The sequence below is a fragment of the Dermacentor albipictus genome, chromosome 1 (assembly GCF_038994185.2).
Source record: "Dermacentor albipictus isolate Rhodes 1998 colony chromosome 1, USDA_Dalb.pri_finalv2, whole genome shotgun sequence".
NCBI lineage: Eukaryota > Metazoa > Arthropoda > Arachnida > Ixodida > Ixodidae > Dermacentor > Dermacentor albipictus.
Window position 1 is genome coordinate 265,030,482 of NC_091821.1, and position 18,108 is coordinate 265,048,589.

Genomic DNA, 18,108 nt, shown 5'->3' on the forward strand with positions numbered 1-18,108 from the left:
GTTTCGTTTGCGCGTTCTGTCTGCTTCCTGCATACAGCGAAGCCGTGAAAGCTTAGTGCATAACTCTACACGGCAGCTGAATTTAATCGAGCTATTTTACTGATTAAATCAGTAGACTCAACACAGCTATCGGTGAATATAGCAGGATGGAAAGTGAGAGTGCTAGAAATTGATACTTACTAGTGGTAGATATGTGTTTAGTTCATCTGAAGTGAGATGCCTTGCAAACTCACCTGCTACAATTCGTAAATTGCAATATGTGCATTAAAGAAAGTAATTAATAAAATAATTAGCGAATTTTAATTAGTTGAATATGTATTTTGATTTCTCGTGTACGTAATATCCACCTCCCCGAAAAATTCACCGATGATTACAATACTCCCTGATGCGAAATTTGAGAGCAGCTCTATACGTGTTAACGTTTCGCGAGATATATATATATATATATATATATATATATATATATATATATATATATATATATATATATATATATATATATATATATATATATATATATATATGTGTGTGTGTGTGTGTGTGTGTGTGTGTGTGTGTGTGTGTGTGTGTGTGTGTGTGTGTGCAGCCGTAAATATTTACCGGGAAACGCTTGCGGCTAACGCTATGCGCGAAGGCAAGCTTTCTGGGTCTTTCTTTTTTCCCGCATGGCCGGTGCCACCGCTGCCGCGGAACCCGCCGTGATTGCTCAGTACTGAGCGCGCGGTCGCGGGATCGAATCCCAGCCACGGCGGCCGCATTTCGATGGGGGCGAAAACACCCGTATTTACGTGCACGTTAATGAACCTCAGGTGCTCGAAATTTCCGGAGTCCTCCACTACGGCGTGCCTCATAATCAGAAAGTGGTTCTGGCATATAAAACCCCATATTTTTCTTTTTCACCGCTGCCGTGGATGGATGGATGGATGGATGTTATGAGCGTCCCCTTTGGAATGCTTGGAATGCTATTTCGTTATGTTGATGATTACCTGATTTTCTGCAATAGGGAAGAATTCGATTCCGCTGCTACTTCAGTAAGTGAGCAATTTCAACTTTATGGAGGAGGATTAAAGTTTACCAAGAAATTTCCTCAGCGACGCGTAATTCAGTTTCCAGACATTTCCTTGGTCTTCGAACAAAATCACGTTTGTTGGCAGTACTCCCTAAGATCTTCGAAGGCGTTGTTAAATTTTAAATCCAAGCATTCCAAAGTAGTAAAAAACGGAATTGCCATGATGTGCCTTAAGTCTTCTCTCACCAGATCCTGCATGCACAAAATGAGCGCCAGTTTTAATGCACAGGTCCGGCGCCTGCTAGAATCAGGTTATGCTAGCGTAGCAGTGGCCACTGTGGCTGAACGCCTAAAGAAGTCGAGTTTGAGGGGGACGGACGTGATCACAGAGAGCAGTATAATAGCAAAAAAAGAGTAGTGACTATTCCGTACATTCATTCAGTATCGCACAGGCTTTAAAAAGTTGCAACTAGATATGATGTTAATGTTGCTTTCACTGCTACCAATAAACTAGGTACAGGATCTGTTCTGGTAGTCGGACTCATTTTTTTTTCTAATTTATTCGTGGGAATGGTACAAATGATTAGAATTTTTCAGAGTAGCACCCTTCCGCATCTATACACTGCTGCCAACGAGTTTTTTCAACGAACGCAATGATTCGCAATCTAAGTGACGACACGCTAAAGAGCTTGACCAAATTCTTTAACGACATGTTCTGGACAGAGGACGGCGTCCTTCCAAAAGAATGGAAGGAAGCAAAAGTTATTCTTATTCCAAAACCAGGTAAGCCTCGTGCCATCAACAACCTTCGACCCATCTCCCTAACGTGGTGCGCGGGGAAACTCTTTGAAAAGGTTGTGCAGGTCCGGCTCTCGAACCACATAGAGCTAAACAACATGTTCCCCTCCAACACGTTCGGTTTCCGACCTCACGTGTCAGCGCAGGACGTTTTTCTACTACTAAACCACAAGGTCCTGCACCCCAACAGAGGGTCGCACGATAAATTTGTACTGGCATTGGACATCAAAAAGGCCTTCGACAGCATCTCCCACCACACAATTCTGGAGGGACTGGAAGCGGTGAACTGCGGAACGCGAATTTATAACTACGTGCCCTCGTTCCTCAGCGACCGCACGGCCACAATCGGATTAGGCTCCACTAGGTCCGACACCTTCAACTGTCCCGACAGAGATACCCCTCAGGGAGCTATACTCTCTCCACTGCTATTTAATGTAGGGATGAGAAAGCTAGCCCTGGAGCTAGATAAACACCCGAATCTCGGCTGTGCGATATATGCCGATGACATCACGTTCGGGGCTCACCAGGGGTCCTACGGGAACAAGCAAGAAACTCTCCAAAAGGCCATAGACGCAGTCGTGGAATACGCGAGGGGGGCGGACATGGCATGCGCACCCGAAAAATCGCAATTCATTCGGGTGCGCGCGAAATATGCAAGAAAGAAGGACTGGGTGCCGCTCACTCTGACTCTCGACAGGGTGCCAATTCGTGATGTGGAGACACTCAGAATATTGGGGATGTGGATACAGCAGAACGCTGGAACATCTCACACTCTTCAAAAACTAAAGGGGGTCACAGGAAACGTGGCCAGAATGATACGGAGGGTGGCAAGAAGCAGAGACGGCCTAATTGAGGGAGAGACCATCAGCCTGATTCACACATTCGTAATTAGCCGAATCACATACGCCCTTCCGTATCAGGCCTTGACAAACCAAGGGATTATACAGGCAAACACAATAATAAGGAAAGTCTTCAACGCCGCCCTTGGTCTTCCCGAATGCGCTGCTAGCACAGAGAGATTCGAGGGACTGGGCCCGCACAATACTTTTGACGAGTACGCAATCGCGACTTTATATGCCCAGAAAGAACGACTTTGTTCTTCAACTCAGGGCAGGGAAGTATTGGCGAGGTTAGGCTTTCCCCTGAGACCCCAGTATTGCGGAGAGGAAACGGCACAGATAGACCTCAACGTTCGATCGCACATCGCGGTGGCCCCAATTCTCAAAAACATGCACCCCAAGTACCATCCCGGACGACGAAGAACAAGGGTACCCTTCACAAACGTTTTGGCATGGGACCGGGGGTGTATTATACGGATGCCAGTCGAGCCAGCTCAGACACTTTCACCGTAGTCTCTACATGCAACAACATAACAACGGCATCCTTCAAAACCGCCTCGGCATGTGTGGCAGAGGCTGCAGCCATCGCCTTGGCCATTCAGGACGCCGAGCGCCAAACCAATTCGGCTGTCATATTATCCGGCTCACAAGCGGCTTGCCGCCTGTTTTTACATGGAATGGCACCCAAATCAATAATTTTAGGCACTCAACTAGAGGGGCACCGCACTATCGTATGGGGTCCGGCACACGAGCGACTGGCAGGAAACGCGAGGGCAGACCGTATTGCTCGAGGATTAAACGTCCGAGCAACGGCATGGCCTAGCGACGACCTTCCACCGAATTCTCGTGACATCGTCCTACAGCAAAGGCAGGAGCGGAGAGGTTTTGGACATCCTCACTCCGATTTAAACAGCCAACAGGAGAGGAATTGGCGTCGTATTCAGACGAATACAGACCCCAACCTGCACCACCTACACATAATACACCCCACGAGGTTCACTAACGAGTGCCCGTGGTGCACAGACACACCTCCGCACATAGACAGTCCCATATTACAGCAACATCCACTAATGAGGAATAGGCAGTGGGAGGCATGGCTTGCAGGCGAGGGTCGGGAGAGCCAGTTGGCTCTTCTGGACCAAGCCCAGCGAGCCGCTCGTGCCAGTGGGACCGTGGAATAGGGGCTCCAACCATTGTGCCTTATTTTGTTTACATTGAATAAAGTTTTACTCTCTCTCTCTCCAGGAACGCTTGGACCGGAATGCTGTTTAGATCCCTCGTCACGGCCTGTTGAACCGCCTCTACCGATTCGTGATGCTTCCCCTTGAGCGTCGATTTTATTCTCGGGAATAGCAAAAATTCTGGCAGGGCCAAGTCGGGGCTGTAGGGGGGCTGAGGTAGCGTTGCCACCATGTGCTGGGCAAGATACTCCACGAAGCGGAACGCTGTGTGGCTCGACGCGTTGTCATGGTACAGCCGCCAATTTTTGGCGATGGCTGGGTGGACACGAACAATGCGTTTTCGCAGCCTTTTGAGGACTTCTACTTAAAAAACTGCATTAACTGTTTGTCCGGGTGGCATGAACTCTTTGTGGATGACTCCATGTCGATCAAGAAAGCAAACGAGCATGGACTTTTGCTTGGATTTGCTCATTCATGCTTTCTTGGCGCGTGGGGAAGAAGGGGTGTGCCATTCTGAGCTCTGGCGCTTGCTCTCCGGGTCGTAATCAAACACCCACGTCTGGTCACCGGTCACTACCTTGTCCAAAAAGTCGGGGTTCTCATTCACATGATGAAGAAGATCCTGGCAGATCGCTTTCCAGTTGGCCTTTTGCTCCTCTGACAGCCACTCGCGGTACGAGCTTCGCGCACACTTTCCTCATGGCTAAGTTTTCTGTCACGATCTCAAAAAGTTGGGTTTGAGGAGTACTCAAGTCATCAGCAATCATTCTGATAGTCATCCTACGATCACTATTCAGTAAATCTTTCACTCGGGACACATTTTCGTTGGTCTTGCTGGTCGAAGGGCGTCCAGAGCGGTCATCGTCTTCCACTCTTTCCCTACCTTCTCAGAACAGCTTGTGCCACTCAAAAGCACCTGATATACCCTTGGAAGCATCACCGTAGGCCTCCCTAATCATGTCGTGAGTTTCTTTGCCCATTTTACCAAGCCTTACACAAAATTTGATCGCGTATCACTGATCCTGTAAGCGCTCCATGATTCTCCGTGACGAGGCGTTTCGAGAGGGGTTCACAGTACAAGCGACCTGCTCTCTTCAACGGCCAAGAGCCGGCTGCCGATTATTCCCAGCGTACCCAATATCCCCCTTCACCGATCCTGCGTGCGCAGACCGCCTCTCGTCCACCCGTTCGCCCAGGAAAAAACCAGTCCTACTACTTTCAGAACAGACCCTGTAAGATATGTGCTGCCATGCAGAGGAAAAAGGAGCAGGTAAAAGACAAAAAAGAAAGAACAGATATTTTTCCTGTGAAGCGCAATAAGAACAACAGTTTTACTGACTGTCGGATTGGTGTGGTTTATAAAGTTCCCTTTAGCTGTGGCCATTTCTACGTAGGGCAAACGGGGCGGTGTACCAATCAGAGGCTAATGGAACATATAAGGTCGTTAATCGGTGGATCGCCTTCTAATCTTTCCCTACATTGCCAAGATTGTTAATGCACGCCAGAGTTAGATGAATGCGCGATATTGTACAGGCACAAGAATGAAGATACGCGTCTTATGATAGAGGCATAGCATATCTATAATAATGGAAGTGCGTGCGTGAGTCAGCCTTCGATTACTTTACATAAGGAAGAGATTAACTGCCTTAACAGCTATCTCTCACGTAGACCGGCACATGTACCCGACTGACACGTGGTGATACCATTCCAGAGCTTGCGCAGATGAGTTTTGTGTCTTCTTTCTTCTTTTCGCCTCAGTGCTCCCTTCAGTTGATATTCGGCGTTCGTGTTGTCCACTTCTCTTCTTTTGTGTCCTGTCTGTACGCCTCACCTTTTTGCATAATAAATACAGATGTCTATTTTCCACCTTAGCTATTTCTATGCACTGGTAAGCACGAACAGGCTAAGCGCCTACCACTTCTGAACCCGTTCTGAAGTTCTCCTAGTATTCTATTGCTTTGTACCCATGACTACATCTTTCATTTCACCGCCTGCATCGCCAGCCTATATATAAATGATGTTATCGTAATTGGTTGGAAGGATTTTATGTTCGTCTTATCACCTTTCCCCTTATAAATCAAATTCATTTTACTCTGTTTCCAGCTGTGCGGAATTTGCTTATTTGTTATGACTGCTTCCAATGCTTTTATCAGCGTTGCCTTGCTCCTTGGGCGAAGTTCATTAAGTAACTTGATTGGAATTTCATCTATCCCTGCGGACATGCATTTTGGAAAATTTGCTTCCGCCTTTTTCCAGTTAAGATTGGTCAGTTCTAAACTGTTTTCTATTGTGCTATCCTACCCGCCGTGGTTGCTCAGTGGCTGTGGTGTTGGGCTGCTGAGCACGAGGTCGCGGGATCGAATCCCGGCCACCGCGGCCGCATTTCGATGGGGGCGAAATGCGAAAACACCCGTGTACTTAGATTTAGGTGCACGTTAAAGAACCCCAGGTGGTCAAAATTTCCGGAGTCCTCCACTACGGCGTGCCTCATAATCAGAAAGTGTTTTTGGCACGTAGAACCCCAAATATTATTATTATTATTGTGCTATCCTGTGTTGCTCCCTTATTAGGGGCGATTACCCTGTCGTCTTTCCTCATTGACTCAGCTATAACTGAACCAATGTAGTTCACAGCGTCATCTCCCTCTAAACAATTTCCCTTGGCATCGTAAATCTGTTCCTGATTTCTGTGATTCGCTTTACCCAGCCAGCTTTCGCGTACGCGCATAGGGTTTCACCCCAATGCGCGAACGTGAGCGCCATCTGGTGTTGCTTCAAGGTGGCTTCCTCCGCTTTCCTCCTCAGCACGGAGGAAGGAAACTAAGGAGAGGCCCTGACGTCACTCTTTGTGAAGCAAAAGTGAAGCCGGAAGTTGGCGTTGCTCATGGCGATGCTCCGCCTTTTGTGCCACCCTCCTCTCTTGTTTACCTCTTTCGCGAAACCACGCCGCGCTGCGCGTGGTTTCGCGCGCGGAGCGCGCTCGCTCGCGCAACATCCGGCAGAGCACGGTGCAGGTAACACAGCGCAACAAGACACGGTGACTAACGCAAACCCGCCCACACAGCGCCTTTGCCACGGCACGAAACCTGCCAGAGCAACACGTGTGAGCGCTCAAAAAATCAGAACAACGCCGCCATTGTGGCCCAAAAGGCGTGGCCATGCAGCAAAAAAAATAAAAAAGCAGCAAAAAAATGAGAACCTATACGTCATTTCCGCCACACTTTTCTCCTAGCGCGCGGAGGGGGTAGGGCCTCTCCTTAGTTTCCTTCCTCCGTGCTCCTCAGGCTTCTCGCTGTCGCCGTCCTTTCATCCCCCACTGCGATCCACTCTTTCATCCTTCGCTGTACTCGTTCGCTCGGTTACGCCGAGGTACGATGCTGAGGCACGCCGACACTCAACGCAGGAACCGGCGCCCAAGAGCGGCGCTCCAATAATCCAGCTCAAGGACTAGAATTACGTTATTTGCAACAGGCGAATTTTTTCAACCCCGGAAAACTTTAAAATAACCATCCCGTATCGAACTGTCATCGGGCGAGGACGAAGGAGCGCGCGGCGAGCCTTTCTTCCGCCCTGGCTTATGCGAGCCGTCGCATGCTGCGGAACGATTTGGAGATGTTTTAGCTCGTTCTCCGTGAAATTTATGCGATGTCAGTTGATATAAGGTCGGCGAACAACCACTGTGTAGGGTTTAGGTTCAGCAGTAGCCTCACTATTACGAAATTTATCTTCGCTGCGCAAACATGCGACGCGCATCATCATGTGTTGTGAATTATGTTGAGTATATCAATTTTCACTCGACGAAGAGAACCGTCGTCTGTGAACTGCCAGCATGAACTGGAAAATCTGCTCACTGTCTGATCGCTTCACAGGGGAACTAAAACATAGAAGTGCTATTCAAAACTATTTTATTCGTGGGTAGAAACCTCGTTAGCAAACAGGGTAGTCGTGCAATGTATATGTACATATAGCAATTTGAACGCTTTTCAAATTAAATAGCACAATTTATTCCGCAGCAGAACGGTACCCGCGTCACAAGTTTCAGAACTAGTCATTGCTGCTAAACCACAGCTTAGAATTACAGCGAGAACGCTACAATAACGTCACATTTGTGAAACGGATTTGAAGAAATACAGAAGTCTGCACATCGTGCTGGGTGCTCTATCCCCCTCAACAGCAGCAGAAAATCCAGCCATGCCGATTTAAATCACTTCAGTACGTCTCACAGAACAGTTTCCCACGTAGAAACGCCACATCATGCTAAAGAGACCACGCGAGCGCGAAAAAAAAAAAACACCAGAAATTGCCGCTGAGCGAGAAGCCAGCATGCCGACTGCCCATAGATGGCGCAACTGCCTGTGCAATATGGCGGTGCCCATAGGGAAAAAAAAAAAAACGAGGATCGACCTATTCAGGAGGGCCGGGCTATACGTACACACTGCGAAGCCGAAATCTCAATATAAGACCACAAGCACTGGCTGATGCCACGCTTCAATCGCAAAATAGTGCGGAGGACCATTAAGTTTGTCGCATCTTTCTCACGGACTCAAATGAGTGCCATCTTACGATGACATTACTTTCGTCAGGAAGTATCGGACATAGGCACAAATATCCTGTGCCAAAAATAGCGAGGCTGGCGGACTTCCAGTAATAGCTAAATTCTTGATCGTGCTATATTTCCCCGCTTCGACAATTTCTACCCTGACAAGTCCGTTTGACGCCCTGCTGCTTGTCATTAGGAAAAAATAAAATTGCCGCTCCGACGATCCTCCTCCGCGCAGAGTACGCACACAGCAGCAAACAATATCTTACTTCGCGGCGCACATGCCGGCACACAGTGAGACAAAAAGTGGCGGTACCGTCATTGGTCTATGAATTACATTTTTCTCTCCTACGTCCATAGGTGAAACAACAAGCACTTTGAACACAAGCCCTTTCATACGACTCGTCGAAACTATAGACTACATTGAACATTAACTTCATAATTCGTAGTTTCTTTAACATTGAATTTACACCACCAAGGGATACAACCCAACCATCAATGCAATCTTCCTTTTGCTCTGAGTCGCGTGCCCTAGGAAGTCGTGAAGAGCAGCTTAACTCAAGAGCTCACTTCTCGGAGCAGACAACACGTCTGAGGCTGTTCGTGTATGCCCAATTTATTTCGTTCATGGCTTGTCTCTAACTACAATTTTTTTTCGGCGGGAAGTTTCAGCTTGGATTTTTTTCTTTTTGTTATCGTTTCTCTAGTTGTGGGAGCGGCAATAAGCCGTTAGATCGTGCTCCGCGACTTGGAAAGATGCGCCAGGATACCGATGTCGTCAATTTTCCAGGTTTCATTGGCACAAAACCGCTGCAGCTGGGCCTCTATGCTCCTGCAGCCTTCCTCGAGGCGCGACGGCAGCGCGGCGATGCACTCGTCCAGCTTAGTCCTGTCGCTGCACCCAGCGCGCATGCGCTCCGCTGCCTCGAGGGCCTCCTGCGCAAGCGAGAGAAAACGCTCGCGAACACCGTCACATCTGGGGCCGATGCGTTGGGGAGACAGAGAGAGAAAAGAACGGAAACAGCGCGACACCCCAGACTTCAAGACGATGCGCGATGAACACCTTCTTTTTTTTTTTTTGTAGACCTTTCAGTTTCGACTTGTGGCACAGCAGTATCGAAAAGCTGGGCCTTTAACACAGCCTTTTGCGACTGTTCTTGGCTCCAGTTTAGCTCGCTAGTGCAATGCCGGATGCGTGTGTATTTCTCTGGGCCGCAATGCTGATCGATCGCTTTAGAATATACCGCATCAACGGAGCGACGGTCCGTAGAGCTATCTGTATACGGTCGCATAGGATGCGACGTAAAAATTTAAACGAGCAAACGGAACGCTTCACGTCGGAGAAAGTTTACGAAAGTATACATTTGAAGTTTGACCTACCTATGCCGACGACGTTAAATTGGGGTCTACACGTAGCAACTCCAGCGAACACCGAATGAATATTACAACTATGCATACGTGGTGGTATAACACGTTAATGTATCGGTCTGCAATGTTCTCCTAGGAAAATGCCACACACGCTTGTATGAAATGAAAGACGGAAGGACGCATGAAATCTCAGCCAGTTAAACCTGTACAATGACCCCATAGCCATAATACCATTTATCAAGATCCTAGGCTTTACTGTGTAAGAAGACGGGTAAGCTGATCATTGGCTTAAAAAACGCTAAACCTAAATAAGTCAAATCCCTCATGTGAATAGTCGAATAAGTAATTGCGATGAATAAACGAGTAGGAATTACAGAACCGCAGAGGCAGTCACAATGCTCCCTGCATGACACTATAAGGCCAAACAAAGCAAGAGGGAAACAATCCGCATCCAAGTCTGAAAAGCAACGAGGTCATTCACTCTACACAAAAATTGTACATGAACGATAGAATCAGCGTACACGCATCGGCTAACAGCAACGACTCCAAACACCCGAACAAGGAAGAAAAATCTTCGAGTCTCAGCTGGCGCCAATATCGGGAAAAAAAGTTTGGCAGCATGTTACACTCCTTTAATACGTGAAGGCGATAGCCTGCTGCACTCTTGGTAATGAATTAAGTTATACGATCGAAGGGGTCAAACTTCTTGCAAGACATGAGGAGCCGCAGTGGTTCGTACACGTGTGGCGCTTTAGGTCGATTTCCTCAACGACACAAGCGAGCACTTCATGCACTACCTAAAGGTGCAGCATGCTTGTCGCCAGTAAGTGTTACAAATGTGTAACACAAGCCGAACACAATTACAATGTATCCTCTTAGCAAGGGAAAGCAGCGCTCGCGGTCGAATGCCTTGCTCCCGCCGCATCGCATGTAGCAACTCGTTTATCGCTTGGCCAGCACATTCGGTAGTAGCGTAATTCCGAGGCCTACATCGCAATCCACTAGGCCCCGGCCGAGCGTCCTCCATCACCGTCTCTCTCACTCCGCAGTCGACTGTCGCCACAACCACCGCCGCCGCCGGGTGGCGTCAGCGACGCAACACCTGTTTTAAATGTTTTAAAGCGGAGCTTTTTTCGCCACTTCCCCACTGCTGCTGCTGCTGTTTGGCACGCCGCGTCGGGGGGTGGTTCGGGAGCGTGGCAATGAAGAAAAGAGACGCGAGAACCTCGTTTGGACACTTGTGTTAACAGCGCAAAAGGTAGAAGGGACAGGATACGAGAAGACGACACTACAAGCGCTGTTTGGATCGCACAGCGTCCGTACCCAAGCAGTCCGTACAGATAGTTAATCAGCGAAGCTGACACGTGCGACCCCAGTGTTTCTCACTGAGTTAATCCCCACGGTTCATTAAACGACGGCTCGGTAGGTTGCAGGACCCTCGGTACGCAATTTCTGCTTGCACTCGGCTGCATGAGCCTGTTCTTGTACCCGGGCTGCAGCATCGGCACGGCGTCAACAAGCTCGTTCCCGGTTCTGCTCGCGACGTTGCTGATCGAAAGCTGCCTTCTCCTAAGGAGTACGTATGACGCGTGGCCTACCCATTTCGGAACCGGAGAGAAACTGCAGCGCACGCGCTCGGCTGCGACGGAGAGCAACGACATCACTACTGGCGCAGCAAAGCGCGCGCCTCTCGCTCTCTTACTTTCTTTTTTTTTTGCGCATGCGCGTGGGGTTGCGCCGGAGGAGTTTTCGGCATACAGGCGACAGACGGACGGACGAATCGGCTAGCTAGCTTCGCTGTATAAAGAAATTGACGTCGAGATTACACACTTATTCAGCCGACTTCGTAAAACCCTCAGCATAACCAAGTATGCGTTAAGTCTTTCAACTTTCGCGAACTGTGAAAGATTTGCATAAAAGTGACGTGGTCCGGGTCAGAAATCGATTGCCTCACCATGTTAGACTTGACAAACTGTCTCAAGACTGACTTTATCGACTCTTTCGCCTTCCTCCCATGTTTTGTTACTCCAATTTAATTAATTTTTATCCCATGTCGTCTGTACACGGTAATACACTGAAAACGTGTGAAAACGCAATACCATTCACGAACAAACCTCTGACTGCTAGACAGCAGGGCGTATGTGCATGTACAATCATGAATAAAATGAAGCCAGTAATAAATTTCAAATTACAATTGAAAGATTATAAGGGTGTGCCTTAGAGAACAATTACATTATTGTTGGCGATTCAAGCTTCTTTTTAACAGGGAGAGGCGGGCTAGTTGATGGTCGATATTGGAATACATCATGTAACCGCGCCTGTCCTGTGTGCTTCCTTCTTTGTCCTTTGTTGTTTGCGCGGTTATATACATGATGCATTCCAATATCGATTCAAGCTTCGTCATGCGACATATGACGAAGAAAGACAATTGCCTTTTTATTCGACAATCCATGAGCGAAGTTCTTAAGTTTTTTGCGTTCATGTTTCAATTTTCTCACCATCTATTTGCTTGTTCGTATGTCTATTCGTTCGTCACCTGTCTATGCGCTGCGCCTCAGTTCTTTCTGCAACGTCCTATTCCAACGCTCGAAACTCAGGTCGTGTAGCATATTTGTAGGCAAACATTTCTCGTTTGCTACTCGTCATGCTCGCAAATGTTTGATTAATTTTGCTAGAGCATTACCCAAGCATGGCCTCCTCTATTTTTTTTTGTGCCTGCCGAACGCACCCTCCGCGGCAGTCGGCGCACTTCGGTTTGTTACGCTACTGAATGCCGAGTGGTGGCGCTAGTCACGTTGGGGTCGTGTGCGTTCGTCTTCCGCGGCTGCACCACGTTGTCGGCCAGTCGCATGCGAGTATTTTGATCATTGTACAGTGGCAATTCAATCTCTTTGGCTCGCACGTGCAAAAAACTAAAGCTTCCTGGTTTGCGTTGTTATGACAGCACTGCGACGCTCAACGCATGCTGATCCACCTGTCCCGTTCCACCGGTGAGCCAAGAATTTTGTGATAGCAATAGTGTTATTTGTAGCCTGCATAAAGTCCTATATCTGTCTGTGGCGTACTGTGTGTACAATTCGAATATTTGTGGGCACATTTTCTCAGACTGACAGATCTTAGTTTTGTTATTGCGCTGAGCACGCTCGACGAATTTGTGTGGTTGCATTGAAAATTTTAAGCATGCGACTGTAATATCGAACGCATTGTTAAACCGCTGACCATTGCCTTGCAGGATTTAATGGCATACTGCTGTGTGCCGCTTTGCCGCTCAGATGGGAAAAGCAAGATTCCAGGCATCTCTTTCCACGAGATTCCGGCAGACATGGCGCTACGGGAACAGTGGTTGAGAGCCATACGGAGGGACAACTGGGTGCCGAACACTACTTCGAATTATTCAAGAGTATGTAGCCGGCACTTCAAGGAAACCGACTTTGCGGAGGGCAAGCGGCGCCGTCTCAAGAAAGGTGTAGTGCCCTCCTTGTTTTCGGAATACCCTTCATACATGAAGCCAAGACAGTTTCAAGAAAGGGATACAGAAAGCATCAAGAAGAGGGCGTTTCCGAAAACCAAAGAAAAGGAACCTGAACCGGCTACAAAACGGCAGAAGTTGCAGGATGGCACAGATGCAGAAATGTCGGAGCACAACTGTCAAGAGGCCAGCCCGTCGGCTTATCCAGAAAGAGATGAACAGGCAAGACCTGAAAACGAAAAGGAATTACAGGAGGCTTCAAATAGCACAGATGCAAAGTTTTCACATCAAGCAACGCAAGTAAACGTTGGAGTATCTAGCCTACTTGCAACTGAAAGAACAAGATGGAAACGCAGAGAAAGGGATCTGAAAAAGCAGGTTGAAAAGCTTCGACATACAGTTGACCAGTACAAAACAGAGCTTGAAAAAATGAAAAATGATTGCAATTTTGGTGATCTGCAGTACATTCGCCAGCAGGCTGAAGAGAAGCATATTTCAGCTGTGTTTTTATTGGATCAAATTGTTAACTTTCGCCGAAAAAAGCCAACTTGGACTGAAGACGTAGTGCGCCACTGCATCGTACTACGTCACCTGTCAACAAAAGCTTATGAGCACACAAGGAGGGAAATGCTATTCAAGCTACCTAGCAGAAGCACCCTTCTGAATTACCTTGGGAGCAGCTCGGGCGAGACAGGTTTCAACCACCTAGTGCAAGCAAGACTGAAGGCTGAATTAGAAAAGCTGGATGCACCCCAATCTAGAACCTGCTCACTAATAGTAGATGAGATGCGGATAAAGCCGAAGCTTCAGTATAATAAGCAGCGAGATTGCTTTGTCGGTCAAGTCGACATGGGCATAGCAAGTGCACCTGACAGTGAGCTTGTTTTGGCAAACTCCTTGCTATGCTTTATCATAAATGGGCTCAGCACTACTTATAAGATTCCCGTTTCATACTTTTTTACGAAAGGGCTAAGTGGCTGTCAGCTGTCAAAGTTGCTTCTCTATGTAATGAAAGAAGTAGAAGAAATAGGGTTCCGTATAGTACGCTTGGTGACAGATAACCATAAAGTCAACGTAAGTGCAATGAAAGAGCTGTGCGGTGGGTTTTTGACCTACAGAATTCCCCACCCATGCAATCCCGACCGAGAACTTTTCCTAAGCTTTGACTACTGTCACATAATGAAAAATGTGCGGTCCCAGTTTCTGTCACGAGACCTCGGCAAAGCTGGCGAGGTGTCTTCATCCCACCTAAAGAAACTGTATGAAATGCAGAAAGCATGGATTGTCAAGCCAGTGAGGAATTTGAGCAGGAAACATGTCTATCCAAACAATATTGAGAAAATGAATGTTAAGAGGGCAGTGGAAGTATTCTCTTCAGATGTTACTTCAGCACTCGAAGTTCTCGTGAAGCAAGCTGGCCATAGCTGCCATCCTGCTTTTGCTGGTGCAGGACCGACAATAACCTTTATGAGAAATATATATCGATGGTTCATTTTGCATGACACAAGTAACACCATGCAACATGTCCAGCAATGCTTTCCGGATGTGCGGCACTACGACAGCCCAGATGATGATCGCCTTGAGTGGCTAGAAGTTACGTTTCCCTTGTACATGGAGGAATTGAAGAGAAATACATCATCTCCTCGTGGATTCCTTACGACTGAAACATATGAAGCGCTGCTGCTCACGACATACTCCACTGTTCATTGTGTCCGCTTCCTTCTCACGAGAGAAAATTTCGGTTTTGTGTTAACAAGGAAGTTTAGCAGTGACCCCATCGAGTCATTGTTTGGGACACTCAGGCGGTCGGTCGGTTGCAATGACCAGTTGGATGTCCGTTCTGCAATCTCGGGGCTAGAAAAAGTTTTGAAGACGGGCATCGCAGCTGTGTCGCAGGACAGTAACGTTCTTTGCGCTGAAGAGCCTGGACCATCTAAGGGGGTTTTACTTGAAACTCCACAGGTGTCGAAGAGCTCAGCTGAGCTTCCAAAGCAAGCTGTAAATGTACTGGAAGATCTCAGGCGGCCAAATGTGGCAAAGTTTGCAACACTGCAAGTGTCAGCAACGGTTTATGTTGGCGGATATATTGCCCGTGTAGTTAAAGAGCATATTGAATGTGACAGCTGCAGTGCAATCGTCACAAAGCCTTTGACTAAACAGCCACTTCAGATGTTTACTTTTCACCAGGACAGAGGTGGATTGTTATACCCTTCAGACAACCTGCTCCACGTCCTAGAGACCCTGCGGATATTTGTCCAGACAGCACTTCAAAAATGCCCAACGCTTCACAAACCTCTGCAAACGCTCTTAGATGCAGCTGTACCAGCTGTTTCTAAGTCTGGCTTTCTTCATTGCCCCAACACCCAGCACCACCATGATGTAGCTAAGTTGGTGTGCTCAAGATTTATAAAGCCGCTACTAGTGAACTATGCCTTTGCTGCCACTGACAAGAGTGACATCTACAAAACTTTCTTCCAGAAGCCAGTGTCGAGAAAATATGTCAAGTTGTGAACTGCTGATGCTTCACTCTGTTTCCTTTCCATGCTGGGAATAATTTTATTTCTTGTTTTGCTTAGAAATAAAAAGTTTGGTTTTTCTGTCTGACGTGCTTGCAGTGCTTAGGCACCAAAAATGATGCTCACGATCCTGACAAGATGAGCACACGTTCCTGACAAGAAGCAGCCAGCTTGAAACATGAATTATTCGCGAACGCTGATAAATTGCTCAGGAAATGCACAGAAAAAATTGGAGGACGCTTAAGTTTCGCCTTCAAGAGTGGGACGCGACAGCGTTCCCGTCGACCCGCCAAGGGGTATAAGACAATGCGCTACGGCACAGCAATCACTTACGATGCGCCCCGCATCGGACTTAGCGCCCACCTATCACGCGGTGAACGTCGAGCAACGCAGCGTTCGGCGCGACAACGAAACGTGCGCCTGAGCGAACGAAACGAACCAAAGAACTCGGTGTCTCGGAGGGGAAACGATCTACGCCAGCCAAACGTCGTGATCGGCACGGGCAGAGAGATAGATAGTAATCTAAACCGGAAGCACGGCGAAGCGTCGTCAGGGGAGAGGGAGTCCCGCGACGCGCCTGGCAGCGGTCCCAATGCGCGCGCGGCGCGCCTCCTGTCGGGGCAGCGCCGTACATTGAGAGGAGGGGGTCTTCTGTGTTTGCCGCAAGATGGATCTGCGTGTGCGGAAAGCGCAAAAGAAATGCAGCGGAAACGCACGTCGCAACTCGTGTAATTGTGACTTCTGTACGTTACATGTTCATAATTACCGATATACACCGCAGTATAACTTTCCACGGCTGGTTTCGAAGGCAACACCGCATTCACTAGAGGCGCGTTTGCACCGCTTGGAAGCATCGAACTCGTGGCTGAGTGGTAGCGTCTCTGTCTCACACTGCGGAGACCCGGGTTCGATTCCCACCGGGCCAATCTTGGAAGTTGCTTTTTATTTATGAAGCGCCTGCCGTGATTTATCGCTCACGGTCAACGCCGCCGACGCCGACACCCGACGCCGACGACACCGGCTTTTCTGCGACACGAGCTCCTTAACGCTATCGCGTTAAAATGCGCAACCTGCCTCACGAGCGGCGCGCGACCACCGCTCCGCCGCTGAAACTGCATGCTCAGCAACCCAACGTGAGTGGCGCCCCCACCGCGATGAGTGGCGGCCCCGCGCAACTGTATTGACGGCGCGCCCCCTTTGTTCGCTCCTTGATCCGGCAGGCACAGAGAAAATAAAGGAGGCCATGACCCAAGTCGCCTGCTTACCACGTACGTCCGATTTCATAAGTTGTTTGTCAATGACACGTGTTATACGTATAATCGCAGTAGCGGTAGCGTGCGGCAATTAAGTCGCAATGCTGTTTTAAACGACAACACTGATAATGCCAATAGCGATCCCAACGATAATATTGGACCTGCCTATAACACACGTGCGCACTCAAACCATGGCAATTCGTAAAGACACTATCCCAAGCGTACACCGAAATAACAGTCGACGTGGGGAAGTAGTGCTTGTCCTCTTCATGTTTATCGGTTCCAGTTTTATTTACTAATACTAGGAGCAGCATGAAGCATCTTGATGAACTTGGCATTGCTATATCCTCGTGTGATGCTGATTTAATCATACTAACGGAAACATGGCTTAACCCGCGAGTGCGCAGTACGGAACATTTATCGTTGAACAATGCCTACGATGTACACCGCCATGCCAGGGAGGATCGGCAGGGCGGTGATGTTTTGATAGCAGTAGTGCAAGGCAGACCATCGTTTCGTGTAGAGACCGAACCAAATCTAGAAATAGTGTGGGCGTGTCTTACACACACAAAAATAGAGTGAACTCTCGTTAAGACGAACTGCTTAAGCCGAATTCTTGCATATAAGGAACAACATGGGGACGTTTGTTTGGTTTTCCATAGATCCAATCCAAAAAAATTACCGACGATTACGTTACTTCCTAATGCGAAATTTGAGCGCAGCAAATAAGCTGTTTCACCTTTTCGATAGATTGAGGCAAAGAAATCGAGCAACACATGTATGCGCTATCACAGAATTTTTTTTTTATTTTTCACACGTATTCCTTTAACAAAGACTCCACTAACAGTTCTTGACAGTCATGAAGGAAGCTTTGTGGTCGGAGAAATAGACTGATATATGTTCGACTTGGCCTCGGCCTCGGCCGCGCGAACGGTAGAGAGTTCTCTGCGACGGCGATGAGCTTCTGCTTCAGCCTCGCTTACTGCTGGTTGCTCTCGACGGCGGCGATGAGCCTCCGCTTCGGCGGTGCGAACGGCAGGGTCTTCTCGGCGGCGGCGATGAGCTTCTGCTTCAGCCTCGCTTACTGCTGGTTGCTCTCGACGGCGGCGATGAGCCTCCGCTTCGGCGGCGCGAAC

The 18,108-nt window shown here is 48.2% G+C and overlaps 1 protein-coding gene across 3 annotated transcripts in view; it reads right to left on the minus strand.

Moving 5' to 3' along the window:
• Positions 1 to 8,958: 8,958 nt before the first annotated feature.
• Positions 8,959 to 18,108, minus strand: part of LOC135915425 (uncharacterized) — a 28,729-nt gene continuing 19,579 nt past the window's right edge. For all 3 annotated transcript variants that reach the window (XM_065448502.1, XM_065448495.1, XM_065448509.1), the window contains one exon: positions 8,959 to 9,302. In XM_065448502.1, the coding sequence (XP_065304574.1) occupies positions 9,096 to 9,302 (207 nt within the window). In that variant the 3' untranslated portion in view covers positions 8,959 to 9,095. The remainder of the gene's footprint in view (positions 9,303 to 18,108) is intronic.